At 42.4% G+C, this 24681-nt stretch overlaps 1 protein-coding gene across 2 annotated transcripts in view; it reads left to right on the forward strand.

Annotated features, from left to right (window-relative positions):
* Positions 1-3129: 3129 nt before the first annotated feature.
* Positions 3130-24681, forward strand: part of AP3D1 (adaptor related protein complex 3 subunit delta 1) — a 68901-nt gene continuing 47349 nt past the window's right edge. The window contains exon 1 of one of the 2 annotated variants that reach the window (XR_004643755.1): positions 3130-3302. Coding sequence is in view for 1 of the 2 variants with exons in the window: in XM_034755476.1 (XP_034611367.1) it covers positions 3207-3302 (96 nt within the window). In the remaining variant the exon portion in view is untranslated. The remainder of the gene's footprint in view (positions 3303-24681) is intronic. The other variant, XM_034755476.1, reaches the window with a different exon arrangement.

Below are 24681 nucleotides of genomic sequence, written 5' to 3' on the forward strand. Positions count from 1 at the left end.
AGGGTCAAGATTTTCCAAAGCAGCTAGTGATGGTGGGTGCCTCAGAGTTTAAGTGCTGTCATAGACTCATCATTCTGGAGTGTTCTCTCTTAGTGGGACCTGCCTGGCATTTTAGCAACACCGCTCTGCACCTCAGGACATCAGTGTAGGGTCACCAGGTGTCCGGTTTTCAACTGGAATATCCGGTCGAAAAGGGATCCTGGTGGCTCCAGTCAGCATCATTGACCTGGCCATTGATTGTCCAATTGGCGGCACAGCGCAGCGGGGCTGGCAGGCTCCCTGCTAGCCTCTGCGCTGCGGGGCTCCTGGGAAGCAGTGGCATGTCCCCCCTCCGGCTCCTACGCGTAGGAGTAGCCAGGGGGCTCCACACACTGCCCCCACCCCAAGTGCCACCCCCACAGCTCCCATTGGCTGTGGGCCAATGGGAGCTGCGGGGGCAGCGCTTGCGGACGGAGCAGCACACAGCCGCCTGGCTGCGCCTCCGCGTAGGAGCCGGAGGGGGGACATGCTGCTGCTTCTGGGAGCTGCTTGAGGTAAGCGCCACCTGGAGCCTGCACCCCTGAGCACCCCCGTGCCCCAACCCCCAGCCTGGAGCCCCCTCCTGCACTCTGAACTCCTTATTTCTGGCTCCTCCCCAGAGCCCGCACCCCCGTCCAGAGCCCTCACCCCCTCCTGCACCCCAGCCCAGTGAAAATGAGCAAGTGAGTGAGGGTGGGGAGAGTGAGCGACAGAGGGAGGGGGGATGGTGTGAACAAGGGAGGGGCCTCTGAGAAGGGGCAGGGCCTCAGAGGAGGGCAGGACAGGGGGCAGGGAAGGGTGTTGGGTTTAGTGCCAGTAGAGTGTTGGCAACCCTACATCAATAGTCTAGTATAGTCATGGCTTGGCCCTCCAGCCAAGTCAGGTTTCCCTCCTTCTGGGGAATCAATGTCCCTTCCACCCCTTCAGTCATTCTTCTTCTGGACTCTCTCTTAAGTCCCTCGACAAAACCCCAAATCAGACAAAATACAAACTAAGCAACTTTTACCTATCTCAGGCTTGAGCCTTTAATCCGTTTTACCTACTCCCATTTCTCTGCTCTTCTACAGAACACCAAAGCACAGGTATGCCTCCCTGGAGTCCTGCCCCTTTTTCAAGGGCCTCCGCAGGATCTCACTCCACTCCTTTAGCTTTCCCACAGTTCTGCATCTGCCAGGTTCTTGCGACAGTGCCAGAACGCCCAACTCTCCTGGATCTCCCTCCTCCAAGGACTCTAAACTCCTTCCTTTGAACTCCTCCCAGAGCCTGCCATACCCTCTCAAGCTCAGTGAACCCCTTCTCAGCCAGTGAGAGGTTCATATACCCCATCACAGGTGCCCAATGGAGACATCTTAAAGAGGCCTGATTTTCAGAAGGTGAAGGCTCAGCATTTTCGGAAAACCATTCTCCATGAAAGTGACCCAGTTTAGGCACCCAAACATTGCACTGCCCAAAGCCACTAGTCACTTTTGAAAATCGAAGTGGCTCCAGGGGCCACTTTATGTGTACCTTTTTGGTGGGGTTTAACTCTGAAGTGCCATTTATGACTTAGTGCTGTGTGTTTGTGTCACCCACACACCTCCTGGGTGTGGTGTTCTCGCCCATCTAGTGGCACTGAGACCACTTAGAGAGCAATTAATAGGTCTGTTCTACAGCCTGAGCTAACAGCCAGTTGGGTTTTAGCTCATGCACTAAGCTCCAAAGGTCCCAGGTTTGATCCCACCTGCTGATGACTAGCATCTGTCAGTGTTACATTTGCACAGTGTGTTGCACAATGGGGTCCTGATCCCTAGCTGGATAGTAATAAAATAAGAGCACCACAACAATGCTCTACTGTGGCTTTGAAGCTGCTGCTGCTTTCATATCCGCTAGTGGCATGTACATTTGTGCCTTTTACACTCTCGGAGACTAGCATTTTGACCCCACCTGGATTCTTCATCCGCAGGAGTGGATTTGGATTATATTTATTATGTTGTCATGAATTACTATTTAGCTTTTGTCACATCATTTGTATTTATTATTACAGAAGATAACAGGTTACAATATCATTTGTTATCATGCTGCTGTTGTTATTATGAATGACACACTCAGACAATAGTATTTTATTCATACAGCCCTTACCATGTACCAGGCAGGATATGCATCCGAAGAAGTGGGTTGTAGCCCACGAAAGCTTATGCTCTAATAAATGTGTTAGTCTCTAAGGTGCCACAAGGACTCCTGTTCTTTTTGCGGATACCGACTAACACGGCTGCTCCTCTGAAACCAGGCACTTTTCAGTACAACCAAAAGGCATGGCCCTCTTGCCACATGCAGTGGTCCCGCTATACCGCTGGGAACCTCGTGTAGGTCACAGCACCAGGAGTAAAGGGGCTCGGCTTTTCTTGCAGCAGGATGGTGGGGCGGTGGGGAAAGGGGAGCATCCCTGCATCACTGTGCACTAAGGGTCCCGATTCAGCAAGGCACCTAAGCACGTGCTGAAGGGCACCCCTATTCAGCAAGTGCCTGAAGGGAAGCAGGTGCTTAGGTCGGAGCAGGTGAGCTTGTGGGGGGTGGGGTCACCTGGCTGATCCCTCTCCACGCCCCGGAGTGCAGGGGCCCTGCTGGGGGACATGGGTGGGGGGAGCTGTTCCCTAGCCCCGCCCCAAAGCCTGCTGGCAGCTTCGGCCGGGTGACGTGGAGGCAGCAGCGGGGAATCACCGCCGGGGGGCGGGGTCAGGGTCAGGGGGCGGGGCTAGCGCCCAGCGGGGCCGGGGAGGGGAAATAGGCGCGGCTCTGGCACACAGGGGCGGAGCCAGAGGGAGCAGTGACGCGGCCTTCGCGGGAGTGGGCGGGGCCGGAAGGGATGTAGGCGGAGATATGGGTGAGGGGGCGGGGCGTTGCCGGGCTAGGGGCGGGGCTAGCGGCGGTGAGGGCGGGGCGTGGCGTGTGGCGGCCCGGAGGGGGAGGGGCCGAGCCCTCAGCTGACCGGCCGCCATTTTGTTCAGGCGCTCGGCTGAGCGGAGCCCGGAGCTGAGCGATTCCAGCCGCCGGGGCCGCCGCTGCCTCCTGCGTCCCCGGGGCGCGCGCGCCGCCCGGCCCCGAGCGGGATGTGAGCGGCCCGGCCCGCCTCGCCCGGACACACACGGCAGCGCCCCGGCCCGGCCCCTCCGCTCGAGCGCAGGCCCCGCCGGCCCGGCCCCGCCGCCGCGATGGCGCTGAAGATGGTGAAGGGCAGCATCGACCGCATGTTCGACAAGAACCTGCAGGACCTGGTGCGGGGCATCCGCAACCACAAGGAGGACGAGGTGGGCCGGGGCTCGGCGGGGGGGAGGAGGGCGGGCTGGGGCCGGGGAAGTGGGGCTGAGGGGGGGAGGGGAGCAGGGCGCGGGGTCTGGGCTGGGGGGGGCAGGGCGGGGTGGGGGGGGTCCTGGGGCGGCTGAGGAGGGCAGCGTAGGACCTGGTGAGTCATGAGGAGGGGAGTGGGCCGGGGGGGGGGAAATTCCCGCTGCAGGATCCGGTGGGGGGGTCTGAACCACAGCCCCCCACCCCCCAGCGAGCCGAGGAGGGCTTGAGGTTGCTTCCTCAGAAGAGCTAACCCCGGGCCTTTCCCATCTAGGCTCCTGGGGGGAAGGGGGTCGCAGCCCCTCTTCCTTCACTCGGTGGGGTTTGGGGGGCGGGTGGCGGCTGCCTTCCTCCTCCTCTCGCTTCACCTGGGGCTGCCCCCCCTCAGTAGGGTGGGGGGGGTGATGACTCTCTCCCAGTCAAACCAGGGCTGCCCACAAGAGAATAAAAATCTAGTGGCAAACGCTGGACTTGTCTCCGGTGCGTGGTTCTGGAGGGGGTGACTCACATCGGCTGCCCCTCTCTGGGCTGGGCGAGTCTGAGTCTCTTTCTCACACACCCCATCAAAATAAAAGGTGTTCTCTTTTCTGCTGAAAAGGGGATGTTGTCCAGGGGGAAAAGGGCAAGTAGAAATGAAAATGAGAAAGAAGAGTCTGGTGGGGGTCGCCTAAAAGGGGGAGCCAATTCAGGGAAGCTGCCAGAAGCAGTGGGGAAAGAGAATTAAAAGGGAGGAGACAGATTTGGCAGGTGGGAAATCTTTGTTCTTGGTTCAGTATTTGGTTATAGTGTTAGGGGAGATTGCTTTGGTATTTACATCATGTGATTTGTAATGTAAAGAAATCCCTGTCTGCTGCTTTCAAGAGATAAGTGACTATTTTCTAAGGTGCGATTGGAGTATAAGAAAAGTGAGTTCAAGTGTAATTAAGCTTTTTAGTTAAAATAATTTCATTTAGCTTCTGTCTAAAACACATTTCCGTAGATGCCCTAATTCATTCATTTAAGGTAGAAAGCACTTGGATGTCACCACCTGATATATTCTATATTATTTATGAGTTAGATCAGGAAACTGATGGAAAGTAAATAATTACTCATCAAGAACTGGTTTATCTGAGAAATGAGAATTCTTTTATCAATTGTTGTCATGTGGTATACGTTAATCAGGAAGTCCTTGGAGGCTTGGCACAAGCAAACTTGGTGTTGGAAACTTTTATGTGTACAACTTCCATAATTATCTTTTTGGCAGAAAATTAGTAACTTGGTGTGGAGTTTAGTATGATAGTACTGGGACAAGCTAGTAGATAGCATATCACAACTTCAAAATACAGCAAAGACCAAAATAATATTGACCATGGAAGGGATTAAGAAACAAATGTAGATTTTGTTGCCAGGACAAATAGATTGTAAAATTCATTTGTGTTGTATGTTCTTTATCACTGCTGATCTCAGGATAAAATGCAGTATTGTTTCCAATAGACAGTAACTTTCAGATAGCTTTAGATTTGGATATTTCACACTGATGCTCCACAGTACAAGGTAGTATTTACTAGAGCCACATACCATGAAAAACTACTGAATCTTTCAGTTTCATAATGTAGTTTAAATACTGTTTGGTATTGCTTTGGTGGCATAGGAAGATGTAGTTGCTATCAAGGACTCAGTGTTCTGCGCACAAAAAATAGCACCTGGCAGCTTCTAGTATTTAATGAAAGAGCCAGCTTTTGTTAGATCATATCATAAATTATTTACAAGTGTTTATGTGAATGTTTATTGTGGAGATGGTGATATGTATATTAACCTTTTATCCATGCTTGTGTAGTTCATGCTTTGAGCTATTATTATTCCACTCAAAACTGAGTTTGATAAACACTCGATGAATAACTCTGTGGAGATTTCAATTAGAAATTTCCTAGAGGACAGCTAGGCCTATTAAGATACTGAGCACCATATTATTTGGCAGTAGATCTCTGCAAATATCAATGCCTTTATGATCTTCATGCAGGCCCTAGGCCTTACTTTGTGACTCCCATCATCTTTGTCAAGGAGAACTGAATACTGTATATTATTTCCAGTTCTAGAATAAGTACTTGACAAGTAAGTCCTTTTGTAGGGATCTAGAGAGTCAAAGAATGAATAGTGTAACTCTTCACCATTTAAAACTAGATAGAATAACTTCCTTTCTAGATCTTCACACATGCAGTAGGATAAGAACTGATCAAGTTTCAGCAACCATATGTACAGATCATTGAGCAATTTAATTGCATATTTCCTACTGGGACTGTTATTTCTCTAAAGATTCTCCACAATATACAGTCCCTCTGGAGGGAGACCATCAAAGATGCTACTTATTCACTGAAAGAAGTTGCTGTTAAACAATGTAAGGTATTTTTTCTTTCTTCCTTCCCCTGCCCTATTTCATTGCAGAGCAGTTTGAACACATGCTAGTTTTGAGTGAGGTACTGGGAACTGAACCAGAGCTTCCCAAATGGTGATGGAAAGCACTATATTTTTCCAGTGTTCGAGTACCAATCCGTAATAATCAAAATAGTACTTTAGGAATAGCAGTAAAAACTCTTCTGTTCTTCTCCATTGATTCCATTGTTCATAGTGTTTAGGAAGTGTCATTGAGACACCGACAAGTCTGGATGTACATCTTCAGATTGCCTTGAGACAAGACTATCTAAAAGTCAACTAAAGGGTTTGGCCTGTCCAAAAGAGCAGGTATTTACTAACACAGACTTGTCAACAAATATTGACACACACTTTATGCTGGTGTCTATTATTGTGTTTGTTGTTGGTTAGCAATTAGCATTATAAATCATGGATGCCCGGCAGTGACTCTTAGGCCTTGTCTACACTAGGATTTCCCTCCCTACAACTTCCCACCATTAATATCTGCAATTTGTCTCCACCATGGGTAGCAATGGTGGAAGCATTACTGTAGACAAAGTTTGCTGGTGACTGCAGCATCTTTAGCATTGCATTGGCAAGACCTGCTTAGAGTCTCTTCTATGCTAGAGCTGAACTAGTGGGATATGCTAGGAAAAAAAACAAGTGTAGACACACAGGGAAAGCAAATATTAAAATGGAAAAATAGATGTTTCTTGCCTTTTGTCTTCACGCAGGGTTTTGTAATGTCATAATGGTTTTACTAATCAAAATGAATGGACCAGTTAAACTTTCCTTACTGGGTTGCTGGCAGACATAAGCTAAGCATCTGTTGGACAAAGCATCCTGGAAGTGGTGACCCCATGGCCCTTGCTTTGTGTGCATGAAGAGGTTTCTTTCTCTGGGATTTTTGAAAGAGGCTAAGAGTTAGGCACCCAGCTCCTATTTAACTTCAGTGGGAGTTTGGCATGTAAGTCAGTTAATCTCCTTTGAAAATCCCATTTCTAATGACAAAACCCCTGTCCATATTGGGAGCAGGACTGTAACAGTGACAGCCATATTTGAAAACAGTTGTTCAGTAGTCATCTGGGGAAAAAGTGGCAGTAGCAAGCATGGTTTCAGTGTCCATTGTGGAAAAGTTTTTTAATAAAAAATAATGCTTTATTCTATTCCCCTTAGCAAGGCTGGAGTCTTATAAATCCTTTCTCTTTTAGTTTCATGGCTTTCTATACAGTACTTTGAAGCAGGCTTAATTTATCTAATTCTGGTTTCACTTACTTTATTTTAACTGTAGTAACATAAATGCATAAATTAGGGGAATTGAAAAATGTATTGGAAAAGTGTAAAAGCATTTCTTCCCACTGGCTGTGCTGCTGAGTATACTTCCTCATTGATATGAGCAGGAAGATAGAATCATAGAATGTCAGGGTTGGAAGGGACCTCAGGAGGTCATCTAGTCCAACACAGGACCAATCCCCAGACAGATTTTTGCCCCAGATCCCTAAATGGCCCCCTCAAGGATTGAACTCTCAACTCTGGGTTTAGCAGGCCAATGCTCAAACCACTGAGCTATCCCTATACTATAAAAGTACTACTGTTATAACGTTGCTTATTGATTAATAGCTTTTGAAGGTGAGATTCCCTCTGTTTTCATTTTGCAGCATTAACTTTTTTGTTTGGCATTTACATTATATTTTCATCTAATTTCTGCCAAAATAAAACATGCGTGTAATATCCGCCTATTACCAGCCAGCTGCTGCCTAACCCTTGAATCATTTTTTAATTTTTAATATATGTAAAAACTTTTACTTTACCTTACATTTGTAGTGGAACATCTTGGGTCTGGTACACTTTGTCCTGTTTCCATGATTCCATCTGTGGGAAGAAGGTCTAATGGAGGTTAAATAAAAATGTCTGAGATTGAATGAAAAACGTTGTCCTGGCTTTTATCTGTGGATTCAGTTACACTTTATGAAGCATGTTTCTTTCTTGGCTAACTTTCATTTTGTGTTGATACTTGTCTTCTGGGGAACAGTGGATTACATTAAAATCAGCATGCAGCAATTCCACCAAGCAACACTTTTCTCTTCAAGATTGTGTAATGTTTTCTGGTTGAAATAAACCTTATAAGCTTCCATCTTTCCAGCTCTTAAATATGACAGCTCCCCACTCCTCTGCAGGAGCTGACATTTGCCATTGTAAGTGCAATTTAATTAAACCAGTAGCACAGTTCCATTAGTAAACAGCGTAAGAATGGCCATATTGGGTCAGACCAATAATGCCAATGCCAGGTGCTTCAGAGGGAATGAACAGAACAGGTCATTATCAAAGGACACCATCCCAGCCCATCCTGGCTAATAGCCATTGATGGACCTATCCTCCATGAATTTACATGTTCTTTTTTGAACACTGTTATGGTTTTGGCCTTCATAACAGCCTCTGGCAAGGAGTTCCACAAATTGACTGTGTGTTGTTTGAAGAAATACTTCCTTTTGTTTGTTTTAAACCTGCTGCCTATTCATTTCATTTGGTGACCTCTAGTCCTTGTGTTATGAGAAGGAGTAAATAATGTGGCTCACGAACCATGGTTGGCCACCCCTCACATATCTTTACTTTTGAGGAATACATGCAGTGGCATGTGAATCTCTGCAGCATTTCCCTGTACCTGGATAAAATTTTAGGGAAACGCACGCATGCAAGCAGGGAAGACAGATAATCTGTCTCATTCTGCCATGCCATTCTTTTTCTGTCTCGTTTGTGATTCACCAGGGAAACACATCCTGCTGGCAGTGAGAGCGGTGGGCAGACGTAAAACTTAATTTTATCCTTTGTGTTAGGTGAATTTATATCATATGGAATAAGTTATCACAATAGGTGTCCATTTCTGGAGGACTTGCAGCACAGCTGACTAAAGGAAGAAGTGGGTTGCTGTGTCTGGCAAAACTTTTCAAGGAATCTGTGCACCATATGATGTGAAAGTGTATTGGATGTTTGCTCTGGGCCTTCCTAGCTGGGACTGATGTGGTTAAAGATACATGGTTCCATACCTGAAATCTGCTTGCAGGAGGATTTTGGCACTGAAATTGTTTAGCTCTTGCATATCACTTTGCATCTTCAGTGTGTTATAAATATTGTCACTCCCATGAGAGAGCAGTATTATCTGGTACTGTGATAGATACTGTGGTGAGGGGTGCCATTATAAAAACCTGGTTAGGTGAAGCAACTGGGGCAAAATGGTAAAGAGACTTACTGAGGAGTTTTACACTCTGACCATGTGTCTTTGTAATTCAGGTACCTTAGGTTTATTGGAGTGGTTTTGTGTATTTGTGGCAAAATCTGCACAAAATGTCTGAAGGATTGCATATAACTGGTGGATAAAATTGCTCTTATGCTCTGCCTTTGATAGGACAGACTTCTTGAATGACAGGATTAGGACTTCATATTTTTTCAGTTGACAGCTTTAAGAAAAAAACAGTTATATGGTAATAGGATCACTTTGGCCTTGGTTGCACTTTAGAGCTAGTCAGAAGCCATCTTTCATGTCTGAGCATGAATTTTCATCAGTAGGCAAAACTGAGGTATGAATCCTTCACAGAATACTTCTTTTAACATAAAAAGTATTGAAAAACATATCTTTCCATGCATAATGTAAAGTGATAAATCAACAATGAGTAACTTGAGGGGTTGTAACTCCTGAAAGAGGCAGGGTACAAAGTTACAAAATCCTTTACATAACCATCTTAAGAGGAAGGGAGCAATCAGTGTCTGGATGGAAAAACTTAAGACCTGAATTAGAATCAACCCAATGGTCTAATGGGAGTACTCCATACTGAATGGTGGGTTTAATTGCCAGAAAGAATTAGGTGGGTTTTGGTGACCCTGCTCCCCTTCTTGATGTGTATTTGGAGACAATGGATTTACATTTCTCAAAAGCCCCCCTTCTTACTGAATAAAGACCTGTATTGACTGGTTGCAAAGTTTAATACAATTGTCTTCAGCTGGAAAAATGCCAGTCTCAACAGGGAGTTCAGAGGCATCCTAAATGATAAGCTCTTTGGGATGGGGATTGTCATTAACTGTGTTTGTGGATCTAGCACAATGGGGCCTTGGTTGCTTGGCCTCTGGGAACTACTGTATTATAAATACTGTATTATACATAGTAATGGGCACAGGGTGGGGTATAAAATGAGGGAAACTGAGGAATGCTAGAAATCTGACTGGAAAAATATTACCGGTAGGAAATAAGCAGTTCATCCGACATATCTGTACCGTACTTATGGTCACTGATACTTGATCAGTTCCTATGTGTTAAGATCTTTGAAGGAGATCATTATTCCATCTACTCTTGAATGGGCTGAGAGTTGCTGAATCCCTGCAAAAGGCAAAGGAGTTACTACTAGTCAAGTACTTTAACCCAGAATTGGAAATGCTACACAAAAGAGGGTTTGATAAGGACCTGCCAGTCTGCAAAAATCCTGGTCTCCACCTTAGAAGTGGAGCCAGTGTCCCTACTTAGCTCTTTTGTGGCGTTGGCAAAGGGGAGGGTTCTGGCAACAATAAGAAACAAGTGACTTTTGTGTGTTTTATAATTATAAAGGGTAATGTCGAGTTTAGCCTTCATTACGTTTCTGCTTTCATTCTATGTTGAACCTTTGTGTTGTCTGAGGCACAGCTAGTACCCATAACTTGCTCTGGCCACACAACAATGATTGCTTTATTAGGGAGTAAGAAGTTTGAATCAGCCAGGCTAATGGATCATCTTGCAGCTCTCTCACCTGTGTATTTAAAACAGCCTAGCAAAATCAGTTTACTCATAGATTAAGTAAAGGTGGTTCTTGGGCAAGCAGGTGAGGAGAGTTCTGCAAAACTTCTTGCTAGTAGCAAGTTTGGAGAGCATGTAAGACAAATTTTGCAAGCTGAGGAGAAGAACTTCCAGAAACTTTCAACAGAAATAAGATGTCAACTGTACCATGAATACTTAGTTCAATGGCATTTCATTAATTCATGCTTTGTAACCTCCCCATTAAAAACTAACGTCTAGACTTGTGATTTGTTAAGCACAGATCTGCAGGATGCTGGTGGGGCCAGTGTGGGTGATTACTGCATCCAGGGTGCCACGTTGCCTGGTGTACACCTCCGTCACTTGAAATCCCAAAGCAGGTCTACTTATGTTGCTGCTCCTGCATTCTCAACCTTCCTGCTGGTATTGCTGCGATAGACATGCATCTATGGCTGCTCTTAAGGAGAATCTGCACATCCAAGTTTGGGAGTAGGGAGCCTTTAGAAGGGCTGTAGACTCAGTTTGGCTCTTCAGTAATGGCTCTTGAGAGCTGTTTTGTATTCCCCGCGGCTTGTTGATGCAGCCACAGGAGAGATTAAAGATGGTAGTAGCTGTCTCTGCTCTGTGTTGAGAGAGAGGCTCTGTTGCTTCTGATCTTTCCTGGCTTGGCACTTGTTCACAATCCTCATTTAAGGCTCCTCCTCTTCGCTGCAGATTAGAGAAGCTCTTTCATGTACTTAGATTACTTTAGAGTAGTTAGTATAGAAATGTTCTTGAGCAGTATATTGCATTTCTGTGGCATAATGAGCAGCAGAGGAGGTATTAAACTATTTGCATGCATCAAAAAGACTGAATCATGGGACCAGTTATAAAGAAGCCTCTGTGTTCACTAACTTATTAAAAGCTGACAGTATCTGTTTTGAAAAATGGCACTGAGGTATATTCTGAAGATAAATAAATAAGTGGTACAATTAAGGAGATATTTGAACAAGGAAAAGGTACAGGAAGTATATGGTTAACAACCCACTAGTGATACTTCATCCTAGTAGAAGCTAATAATGGTATGTTCTTATGAGAAGACCTGTTTAAAATGGCTGTGACATATATAGCAATATCCAGCAATATCTTTGAGAGATCTGACTGAATTAAGTTTAAAATAGTTTGAGTCCTTTGTATTATAAATGCAAAGTTTAGGTAGTATTATGGGATTGTATGTAACTTGTATATGGGGGAAACATGACCAATGGAACTCATAACACTTCCCAGAGTTTACAAAGTACTATTTGAAACTATGTGCCAGGCAAGAATGAACTTCTGGAGCAAACAGGTGGGTTTCCTAGGAAATCTGTAGGGTGAGGTGTATGCAAATATACCCCCTTCAGTTTTATAAAGACTTAATTTTTCAAAGTTTTGTCCAAAATCAAAGGCACAAACTGTATAAAGTTCAAAGTGAACAATTCATGGGGTTCTTGTTCTGTGCTAACAGCTGTTATGAACTTGCAACCACAGGAAAAAACCCTTGGTGGGATTTGGACTGATCACCTGTCAGAACCCTTGTTGGAATTGGGGGTGATCTCTGGTAAGCTTATTAGTATCTGTTTAGGTTCGTTTATTGTTGTTAATGTTTTCTTTGTAGTGCTTTCACCTTAAGAATAAATGTGTTTGCTTAGGCTGTGTGCTGTCTTAAAACTAGGAACAATTATGCTGATTATAGCCTCTGAGGAGAAAGCAAAACAGGCCTCCTTAGGCAGTCTGACTTGCTGGGGAACTCATGAACTGTGCAGCCAGGAAAAATCCTGGTCAAGAAGGAGAGAGACATGGGTCATCAGCCAAGACGGCTGGCAGCTGAGGAGCTGGGAGCCTAGAATGTTTGCCACTGGTGGACCATGAGTGGAAAACACAGGTACAGTTGCCCTGAACTGTGAAAATGGCTATGGCAATATTTTAGAATCGCGTTAAATATATCTGTGAAAAAGGCTTCAGGAAAATGTCTGGGTGTCTCTAACCTTTGGCCAAGATGTCAATCACAGAAATAGTTCATGGTACACAGTTTAGTGCTATTATTTTACCCTTTATCACGTTTCTTTGTTTCATTACACAGACAGCGGAAGCTAATTTGTTCAGACAAGTCTTTCTTTGCATTCAGTTTTAGATACTGTTGATCTAATAGTTAAACGTAACTTTTCCATCCTGTGTGGTTTGTATTTGATAAAATGTTAGTAGGTGTAGTAAGTGGGTGTTAATATAGCTGTATAAGAAAGCTCTTCCGTTTTTGTTTTTCACAATACACATAAGCCTGAATGAATTGAGTCACTCACTTGTTATAGCTGGCAGTGATACGCCTTCGCTGTGTTAAGGATATAAGTTTGGTTTGAGCGGGTGGACAGTTATCTCATCTGCTGCTTGTTCTACAGACTTGAATTGTAGAACTCAGCAAAAAAGCATTTGTAGTGGACTTATAAAGAACAGCCACTTGACATGAGCCATTCTCCTTTTCATTATCGAGCTCAACGTTCTCATTTAGAACATCAGTGGCTTAGCATGTACTGTAGTACTATGTTTCAAATTGTATATATTTTTAATCTTTTGTCTGTTTTTTGTATATTTAGACAATGTTAATAAGCACAACTGCCCCTGACAAAAGGTTTATTTGTATGTGGCTAAGCATGCTTTCACCAAAGCCTGATATACTGTACAGAAGTGTAGAAATATATCTGGTTCCATGATGCTTAGTGGAAGGTTCAAGGGAGTCAGAAAACTCTGATGTGTGAAATGTTTTTTCTTAAAAATCCATCCACAAATTGTTGCTCATTTAGGAAATACTCAGTTTGATTTTCTGTTGGCCTCAAAGTTGAGTCTGGAAATGGTGAATAGCTGTTTAGTTAAAAAAGAAAGAAAAAAAAAAAAAGGGCTTTAACATTAAAAAAAAATTTTTTTTTTTTTACCTCTCTAATATCAGGCATGTCAAGTCTTGTCATCCTTCTTTTGTAGAGGGCTCCTTGGTGGACCCAGAAAAGTGGTTTTCAGCTTTCCCAGACCTTAATTGAAGCGACTGTAACTGAGGTCTTTTGTTAAGCTCTTGGGTTAAATAAGTCATTTAGAGCTTTAAAGTCTGAGTGATTTTTGATTCAATCAGGTTTCACTTGCTTGGTAACTATCATAGTCTATTAATTCCTCAGTCATCCATAGCCTTCCCCAAAAAACAAGGTAGTTGTAACCATTTAAAATGCTTCACACAAACCCTTTTAGAAAGAAGTGAAGAAGGCAAAACTAACTTTTACCTTTACATCTGTTGCCTGAACTGAAATGGGTTTTGTTCTTGATGTCATTGTTGTTTTACCTAGCAAAATGAGCCACCTGTTGCCAATGAGAAATTGGGATATTTGTGAGAGGTAGTCTCACTTTCTTGAATTATTTTTCCTGAGCAGAATGAGTTTTTTCTTTATTGTTTTTTCTTTTGTAGTAAGTGTGGACATTTCTGGTGTGCCAATTTTACTCGTTCTGCTTGGTGTCTTTATACAGTGTTTGTCTTTGCATTTTTTACTGTTAAGGGTTCATTTTGAGCAAATGTGCTTATTTGAGTAAACTGTACTTAATTTATAAACTTATTGCTTCTGCATGTGGACATCTTTGACTCTGTAAAATAAATACAGAATTAACAAATATATATCTAAAAATACTCTGTAAAACCACTCATATTCTTCTGCAAAATATTCCAGAGATCAATTAAGCTTGATCAAACAGATGTCTACAATGGTAGGTGCTTTCATCTGCCACATATGTATATATTTGTACGTTTTTTTTCTTTTTTTCTCTCTGCTGTAGTGCAAAGTGGGGAACAACTAAGACTCTTGAGAATTGTCTAATAGGAATACTTTTCAGAATAACAGCCGTGTTAGTCTGTATCCGCAAAAAGAACAGGAGTACTTGTGGCACCTTAGAGACTAATAAATTTATTAGAGCATACGCTTTCGTGGGCTACTGCATCCGAAGAAGTGGGCAGTAGCCCACGAAAGCTTATGCTCTAATACATTTGTTAGTCTCTAAGGTGCCACAAGTATTCCTGTCCTTTTTAATAGGAATACTGATCACTAAATCAATTGCCATACACTCAAGTTGACATCTACTGGAGACTTATCTGTGTTTAAATGGTATATCCTAAACGTATTGACAGTGTTCATTTGCAGACTTGTATTACCAAAAATTACCAATCAATATATTCTTAATATGTATATGAATCTAGGCCTCAACATATAATATGGCAATGGGCAACTTAGAAATGAAGATGATACGTTGTGAAAAGTAAGAGCATCCTTCAGTTAGACAAATTACTGTCTTTTGAGAGAGAGATTATGTAGAGGTTAATGTGATGGATATTTTAGAAATTCATGTAGGTGGATGATTGTTTAGCTAGGTTGGTGTCAAATCCTATTGCCATTTATAGGAAAGAATATATTGTGAAAGCTGTTACATGATATTTAGATAACTTTTTTTGTCCTCTCCATTCAGAAGAGAATCAGAGAAATAGAGATGGAAGATATCTATTAGATCATGTTGGTGTGCTGTGACCAGTATTATCTCATTGTTTCCTTGTAATCCCCTGTCTGTATCCATCTGTTCTCTCTTGTTTTGTACTTAAATTGTAAACTCTTTGGAGGAGGGACTGTATATTCTGTATTTGTACAGAGCCTACCTAGCATAGTGAGGTCCTGGTCCATGACTGGGGCTCCTGAGGGTTAAAATGATGATGATCTGATAAAGGAATGGACAAGAATTGTTCTCTATCTAGATTACAGATTCTAGTGCTTTGTCCAGTTTATTCCTAAAATTCTAAAAGATGGGGCTTCCAATCCTTTCCTTTGGGTAGTATTCCACAATCTTAGAGCTCTTTTCCTAATTTTCCTCTTTTTTAAAAAGCTTGGAGAAATAAGATTAATAGAATAAAGTCAAAATGTGAATGCATTGAGGAAGTAGGGTCACTGTTTGTTAGGACTGGCCTACACTGGGAACTTAATTGGCATTGCTGTGTTGCTCAGGTGGTGTACAAAGTCCACATCCCTTTGTAGTTAGGTAGTTAAACTGACCTAACCCCCAGTGTAGACAGCGCTAGGGTAATGGAAGAGTTCTTCTGTCAATGTAGCTACCGCTTCTCAGGGAGGTGGATTGCCTATACCAACAGGAAAACTGCTCCAGTCAATATAGGTAGTGTCTCCACTAAAGCATTACAGCGGCACTGCTGTAGTCCTTCCAGTGTAGACAAGCCCTTAGCCTTATAGCATCCAAGCAAAAATTTAAAAGTATAAAACAGCCCTGGAATATTGTGGGAAGCTGAAAAGTCACTACATGAAATAGCCTGTCAGCCAATGTCTTTAATACTTGGAGGATAGAAATACCTTTTTAATTGGGCATTGGATAAAATGTGGCATGGGGCGGGGAGGACAAATATGCCTCCATTTTCCCCATGCAATTCCCTCAAATGTGTGTTGTTACTGGCAGAACTTGGGTCCTTACACTCAACTCAGTGGCATTCCTGTTTGTCAGTATGTAACACAATAAATTAGGCTGCCATACCAGGTCAATTTTGACACCTCAGGGAATGTTCTAAGCATCAATGGGGAAAAATGGGGGACCTATGAAGCCCTTGCCAGCTATGTAACACAACCACAAAGAGGTCGTGGAGGCGGGGAGTGTACAGCTGCCAGGAATCCCTGGTGTGTGCAATAAACTCAGCCTATACAAGGTATTAAATAGTAGGTGACCTCCCCATCCTGCTTATATCACTATTTGTATATTGCTTTTCAATTAATATTGGAATTGTCTTAAGAATTATTTTTCCTAGCATATTCTCACTTGAATTATTAGTATTCTACAAATATTTTGTTTTGCCTGTTCCACAGGTGTGTAGCAGTTTGGAAGGTTCCTAATCAGCCTCTTTAAGTGGGAACTAAACTAATCTTTCACCTGCCTAATTGTCTCAAATCTACAGTTGGGAAAACATGAGTGTCTGTAAACTCTTGACTTTTCTTGCAGGCAGCCTCTAGTTTACAAGATATCTTAAAATAAGATAGTTGTGATAAAATATTTGTTTTGATTGAAATTTCACCTGGGAATCAAATAAGCAGTTCTGGTGTGAACTAGGCCATTTGGAGTCTGACTGCAGATTCCGACACCTGTTTTAAAAGGTAATACATGTGCTGTCTTTTAGAATGGCAGGTGGCATCAACAATCTCACTTTATATGGTCTCTGGGTTTTTAGGAATGCATCTTATTTTACAGTCTATACTTGCTCTCCAGTAACCCTACAGGTGAAAACAGTTACTGGAAACTGATCAGCATTTATTTTTGTCTACGATGTGAATAGTACCTGTTAACTTGGACTTTGTAATTTATTAGCCATCTGGGGTAGATCTAACAAAAATAAGTCAATAGGATTCTCTCTTTAGGCCATCATACTATAAGCAATAGCCTAAAAAATATAATTAATTTTTCTCATTCCAGAATGTTGTTGTACAGGCAGAATCTGTAACATCTGACCCATTGCATTTCTAAACCTCATCTCATTCTTTCTACTTTATTGTAATAGGAATACTTGCATATGGGTCTGAGTCTAAATCAATTTGGAATTCTACTTGTAGTGAAACTTGTGTTCCTGTGTGAGAGATGGGTTTATTCAGCCTCAATTCATTAATATTAAGGTGATCATTTATGTAGTAGGACACGCAACCACAAGAAGTTTCTAGATTTTGGGCTGTTACACCTGTAATGCTTCTGATTCTGCAGCTGTAGAGGCACCATTCAAAGAAGCAGCATGAATCTGAAGTCATTGATAACATGATTTTTGCTTTTGACAGACACAAAAGAAGTTATTTTGTGTTCCATGTGGATGTTGAGGGCCATCAGTGTTTACAAACTGCAGAAAAGCAAAATGGTGAAGCTAGCTTCTTATTTTCAAAGGTCTAAGGAGATGTTATAGTACAGGTGTGTTTGGTTATCTGCAGGACCCAATAAAAAATGGTCAGTCCTCCATTTAACTTTGCTGGCATGCAAGAAACCCTGGAATTAGCATTTTCACACAGTGTTGTTTTGCATTGGAGTAGAGTGAGATAATTAAAACTTGTGTATCTTTAAAGTCAACCTTTTCAGATAGTCAACCACTGTATTTGAAGTGTTTTAAAAAAAATCATGACCCCCCTGCATCTACTCTTAGAGAAAGTGTAAGAAATATATCACCGATAAGCCTATGTAACTTGTCTGTTTCAAGAGGTTGATAGAAAATACTTGACTTTGAAGTGTGGTTGTGTGTGGGACAGTAAGAGAGTGAGATTTTTGTTTCAGAATGTAATAAAAATTTCAACACCTCATGACCCTCCCTAGGGGTCATGATCCACTGGTTGGGAAATGCTGGTGTAGACAAATGCTTTGCAGAGTATTTAAAGCTGCAGCCAGATTCTTTAATGGGAAAGGCGTGAGATCAAGTACAACGTGTACTTTATCTGAGTGTTATATGATGACTGTAGTTTTCCTCAATACATTTCCAAAGTTGTAAAGGATCTGGTCAAATAAGAGAGATTTGTTTGTGTAGTTATTACGATTAAAAATTAAGTCCCCTTTTTCATTGGGATAGCCTTCTTGATGTGTTTAAATCTTGAATGATGACTTTACCACACCAAGTAGTCACTACTTTATCTATTTGTAAATAGCACTTTCTCTGCATTTGATAGGATCTGTGTTGTTATAGTAAAACTGCTCATTTTTAGAGCAACATGCCAGGAGTCACATTATTGATTGTCAGTACAGAAACTGATATGCTAGCTGTGATGATGTAGTTGTACCTTTTTATTAAAAAAAAAAAAAAAAAAAAGTACTGAACATCAGTTTGTAGGTGAAATAAATCACAGTTCTTAAAACTTGGCTTCACTGCCTGTGCTCCAGGAATTGTGATCAAGGTTTCTGATGCAATCCTGAGTGGTGGTTGAAACATTCAACGCTATGCTTGTATTATAAAGTTAAATGTAACCAGCCATGCAAATGTTGGCTTCATAGAGACCACGAAATATGCAATACAGCAAAGACGACGCCCTTCCAGTGTTTAGTGCAGCTGCCTTACTGAAGACACCTCTAAGTTCTCTAATTCAAAATCATGCTATATTTGAGAAAGAGGATAGAATGAAGCTATGTCTATACTTAAAGCACTACAATGGCACTGCTGTAGAGTTTCAGTTTAGACACTACAGCGACAGGAGGGGTTCTTCTGTCACTATAGGTAATCCACCTCCCTGAGATACATTAGCTAGTTGACGGCTCTTGGCGTCGTGCTGTCCACGCTGTGGGGGTTAGGCTGTTAACTTGTATTTCCTCTGGACAACGAAAATATGCTGATCTGTTTTACTTCTGTTCATTGTCAGTTACTACTTAATTTTACCTTTAGTTTCTCCTGCCCTGTCATACTGCAGTGTTTGAGTTTCAAGCACTGTAGGGGATTATTGGTTTGTGTAAAACCTTGTCCTTTAAAGCCTAAATCTTGAACCAGATTTGTTCTAATGATGATTGTGTGTCCATGTGAAATGCCCCCTTCTTTGAGAGAAGCCAAAGGCCATGCAGGCAATTTCTGCTGTTTGTTTACAGCCCTGCTTCATTGGATTATCTGGCAGCAAACACTGTTACCAGCATACATGAGACTGTATTTTGTTTAAAGCAGAAGCAGTTTTGAGAGTGGTTTTGCTTCCAAGCATTGTAGTACTCTCAAATGGCTAGTATCCAAATAATATTTCTTAAGGCTGTCAAATAGAGCCGATGATGATTTCTTGGTTGCCATTGCTATAGGCTTTTCAGAAATCATATGACAGGTCATGTGATCTCACAAATCAAAGCTTCCACATTGTTGGGAGCTCACTTTAACTTTAAACAAATCTCTTGAGTTCTATAGCCCCCCCACCCATAATGTTTAAATAAAAGCAGATGAAACACGAATGAGGTTTTATAGATGACCTCAGTTCTTTGTTCCCATCTTCCTATTATTTCTTCCTCTCCAGCTCTTGGCTGTCTCTCAGTCATGATATGGGAACAACTTATTTGAGAAACCATCTCACTTGTTACCACGTTCACAGTATTGACCAGTGTTCACTGCCCCTCCCAAAAAACAAACAACCCTGAAAAGAGAAATGTCAGATACTCCATGAAGTATTGATCTTATGTGGAGGGCACTTTGATACCACACTGATGGGCAGCAGTGTAAAACCCTAAGACAAATCAATAGTGACAGTTCCAGTGGGGTTGGGGTCTGAAGAATTGATCGATACTAGGGATTAGTGCAGGGCCTTGACTTCAGACCTTTCTCTGCCTGTGGTGCTTTGCCAGAACATAGCAGCCTTAAGGGCACGATGCAAGTCACACTTAGTTTAGCAATTTTTGATTGATTGTTGTATGGTTGCTTGTCCTGTTTTCTTAAAATTACTGACAATGGTCGCACTAATGTGTTAAATTTTGTGTAAGTTGCCATGGTGATGTATGCTCTAAAATATTGGTGTCATTTGCAGCTGCTCTAAAATACTAAGTCTTAAGCAAATGTGAATAGAGACTTAAATGTAAAGGAGCACGTACTCTGGGATATAACTGTTAAATTAGACCGTTCAATAAATGTTAATCAGCTACAAAAATTCACCTGCACTTTAGATGCTTCATTCTTGCCAGGGTGAAGTGTGATATTGCAAGAAAAGTGTGACTTGTGAGAAAATGAAACACTGGGGAAATGAAAGTCTGAGTTTGTGCTTTGGTTTCTTACAACAAACTGTTTTGAAGGGATTCTGACAGTCAAAGATCTCACTTATCCATCCCGGCTTTGCCTCTCCAATATAATCAATTTCATTTTTCTGCATTAATTTTAAATATTTGCGCTTTCAAGATGAGTTCTTGGGACTCTCGGAATTTAGGCAATTTCTTGAATCAGTGTTTGTATATCTTTATAAGTGTGGAAATAATGCTTACCACGTGTGTGTGTGTGTGTGTGTGTGTGTGTGTATATATATATATATATATTAGGAGAGAGCTGTTATGACTTCATGCTCTGTCCCCAGCTTTGCTAAGTCATTACTGTGGTACATCTGCATTTTTCACTTGAATTTTTGCTTTACTGCCATGAAAATGTTTCTGCAATCTTTTTTTTTCCCTTCTGTTTTCTCATATGGTTCTCAATCACCAAGGTGATTGCAGCAGTGTTTTGCCTGGGGAGTGTTCCTCTTGGGATACCAGCCAGATTAAAGGATCATAAGTATTTTTACCTTTCACTTACTATGAAGTCTCCTTTTCCCTGTAAACGTCAACTTTTGACTGCAGTTGTCCATCTTTTGCTGGATTTGCAGTGCTCTGCTAAAGCATAGAGATGATTCTATTAGGGCTTGCTGCTTGTGGCTCCTCAGGTTCTTAACTGGCTCAGAGATTGAAAGGTCTATTTTAATGACCTAGTTTGTGCCCCAATATATGGTGGTCTTACAGGGGGTGCCTAAAAGGCAAGATACATAAATATCATGACTTATAGGTGCTTCCGTTTAACTAGCCAGAACGTATGAGCAGCTGACTAGCATGCTTGGATCACTTAAAAAGAGGCTTTTATGGGACCAAAACAGAATTTAAAAATTGAAGCTGTGACCATTGTTGAATATGATATTTAAGAGTGTAGTGTGTTCGCCTTCTCTGGTAGGACTAATCTATACTTGGAAGGAGTGGACCCAAAAAGAAAGTGCTTTAAATGAGCTCTGCGTACTCCTTTCTGAAAAGCACTTACCTGCATTTAATGTATAGCACCTTTGATCCCAACATCTCAGAATTGCTTCACAGAAAACTAAGGGTATGTCTACACTGCTGCTGGGAGCATGCCTTACTCCCCAGGCAGGCAGATGTGCACTAGATCTGCTTGAACTAGTGTGCTAAAAACAAGCAGCACAGGCTAGCTGCTCAAGTACGGACCCAGGGTGTCAGTCAGGCTTGAACTCAGACTGCTAGCCTGTGCTGCAATGTTCACACCACTGTCCTTCATGCAATAGCTCAAGCCACACTAGCATGTGTCTGTTTACCAGGACTGGGAGGCACCCTCCCAGCTGCAGTGTAGACCTACCCTGAGCCTCTAAATCCCTGTGAGGTTAAGCATTAACTCTATTTAACAGACTGGGATACCTTATGCTAATCACTTCTGTATAGCAGTATCAATGGGTCAGTAGCAGAGCTGGGAATAGAACACAGGAGTCCTGACTCTTCAGCCTCTGTTCTAACTAGATCTTCTTCTTTTGGTAACTTCCCAGGCGCTGTTTGGGGACTCCCACGCCTGTAGACTTCAAAAATTGAGGGTTCTTCATCATAAGTTAGTGATTATTCCGTTTTCGACTCTCAATTTCATTGTCTGAATTGTGCAGCTTGAAGGTGGCAATGGGAGGATCTGATCATTCTCTTTGAAAGTACTCTGAAACCTAACATCTGGTGCTTTAGAAGCCAAACGTGCTTTGAGTTCGAGAACAGGGATGAACTCCTGCATGGTCTATTCCTCCGCACGTTTCATTCAAACATTGTCCCCTTTAATATGGTAACAAATGTGGCTTGGACAGAGTTCTTGGATATACAAATGTAATGGCAAGCTAAATAGATCAGTTTTTTCCATATTCCTCATTCATAGACAGTGCTATTCCACAGAGATTAACAAGTTAATACCTACTGATCCCTTAATGTTTTCTATTTATAGGGTCTTTGGTTTCTTCTATTCTTAGCAGATATTTTGGAATGAGGTATTCTGCTCCCCCAAAACTTAAATTCAGTTTTGCTATATTAGATCTGATTCTTAGTCTCTCATACACTTAGATATTTTTCTTCAAAGGAACGTTATTGAACTCATATTAATCTAATGGGGCACCAGCTAGAGAGTTACAGTAGGCGCTGTACAAATAGGCTGTAAAAATTCACATAAGGAACAAGTAATCTAAAACTACATTAGAGATTGATAAGTGAAATGGAAGACAGTTACAGAATGGTTCGTGCTTTGTCATCCTTCCCTTACCTAGTGCTGTTCAGTGCCGCTTACCCCACAAGTTGTACACTCGGGCTTTGCCTAAACACATAGGGCTAGTCTACACTGGCAAGGCTGAAACGCTGCCACAGCAGCTCTTTAATATGGCTTGTGTAGTTGCAGCAGAGTGCTGGGAGAGAGGTCTCCCAGCAATTTAGAAAAACCACCTCCACGAGGGGCGTAGCTACCAGCACTAGTGCACTGTCGACACTGGCGCTTTACAGCGCTGTGCTCGGGGTGGGGGTGTTTTTTCACACCCCTGAGCGAGAAAGTTGCAGCGGTGTAAAGTGCCAGTGTAGACAAGCCCAAACGTTATACTGCTTTAACTACACTGGTATAGTTCATGTGGTAGAGGAGTCGTCCTAATATGGACAGTATGGGAGTTGTCTCTCTCTTGTGGATGTCTGTAGTGAATGATGGCTTAGGTTGTAGACTAAAGGTACGTCTACACTTACCGGAGCGTCCAGCGGCAGGCAATCTATGTTCTGGGATGAATTATCGCGTCTGGTTTAGACGCGATAAATCGATCCCGGATCGATCCCGGAAGTGCTTGCCGTCGATGCCAGTACTCCAGCTCGGCGAGAGGAGTACGCGGCATCGACGGGGGAGCCTCCCTGCCGCGTCTGGATCCGCGGTAAGTTCGGATTAAGGTACTTCGAATTCAGCTACGTTATTAACGTAGCTGAATTTGCGTACCTTAGTCCGAAGTGGGGGGTTAGTGGGGACCAGGCCTTAATGAAATACCTTTGTGTTCACCACTACTTTCATTCTTAAACAGTGAGGGTATGTCTACACAACAAAGAAAAACCTTTGGTGCTAGACCCCTGTGAGGCCGGAGTGTCCCAGAGCTCAGGCTCCAGTCCACGCCCAGAAGTCTACACAGCAATGAAACAGCTGCTGAGCCCCACGAGCCCGAGTCGGCTGGCCTGTGCCAGGGGTTTTTCTTTGCTGTGTAGACATAACCTGTGAGGCTTAGTGACGGTGTGTATCCCTAGCTGGCAGCTTTCACTTTGAATGTGCTCCTGAGAGTCTTTCCTGTTCTAGCACTTTTGTTTTTAATGGACATTTATAATCAATTTTAAAAAAGCTATCAGCAAATGGACAAAATTAGATGCATTGATCAGTTTCTTTGCTTACTTCTCATGTACTGATTTGAGTGATATATAGCTGCCAGAAAGAATGGGATTTATTTGGTACTCTGAGTAATACAAGATGAACTGGGGTTTCTTTTCAAATTCTCCTTGTGGCAAACATCGTCACCAGACTTTTCCTGACGTGACCTCTGTTTGCTTCATAACAGAAGAATAAAAGCATACATGAGCACTAAAATATAATAGCCCTGGTATTAATGGACCTCTAGCACTTTGAGACTTCAGGCCAGAAGCAAACTGAGTTGAGCTGCCAGAGGTTAATAATGGCAATTAAATATATTCCTGGGCTTGTTGTCTTTGTTTCACTCCTCCCTTTCATTGTTAGATATGAGTTGTGAAAGAGGGACACTGACTCACAATTTCATGAGAATGAAATCTGTAACCACAAAGTAGGGAATTAGTTTGCCTTTTCAAAGATAACTTTTGCATGCCAAAGATTCCACGGGTTTGTTTGATATTGCCCACTAGCCTAAAACCCCCACACTTTATTTCCTTGATTAAAAAACACTGAATAAACCAGTGGGTGGAAGTTGGGAGGATGAGGGCTGGCAAAGGTTTTCTGAAACAAAATACTCTTCAATAAGCACTTTGGCCAGGAACTGTATTTTTGTGTGTTTATAAAATGCCTAGGGTAATGGAGTCCTACTCTCTATGATTGGGATCCCTAGGTGCTCTGTAATCCAAATAGTTCACTTGTAAGCATATTTATTCCTCAAATGTAAAAAGGCACACATTGGCCAAAATAAAAAGGTTGCAATTCTGTAAGTAAAACAAAGCACAATAATAATCACTAGTTTACTAACTAGTTAGGCTTATAGCTTTTGGATGTGCGCTTAGATTCTGATATACAGTAGAACCTCAGAGTTACGAACATCTTGGGAATGGAGGTTATTAGGAACTCTGAAATGTTCATGACTTTGAACAAAACAGTATGGTGATTCTTTCCAAAGTTTACTCATGAACATTGACTTAATACA

This window comes from Trachemys scripta, chromosome 22 (assembly GCF_013100865.1).
Source record: "Trachemys scripta elegans isolate TJP31775 chromosome 22, CAS_Tse_1.0, whole genome shotgun sequence".
NCBI lineage: Eukaryota > Metazoa > Chordata > Testudines > Emydidae > Trachemys > Trachemys scripta.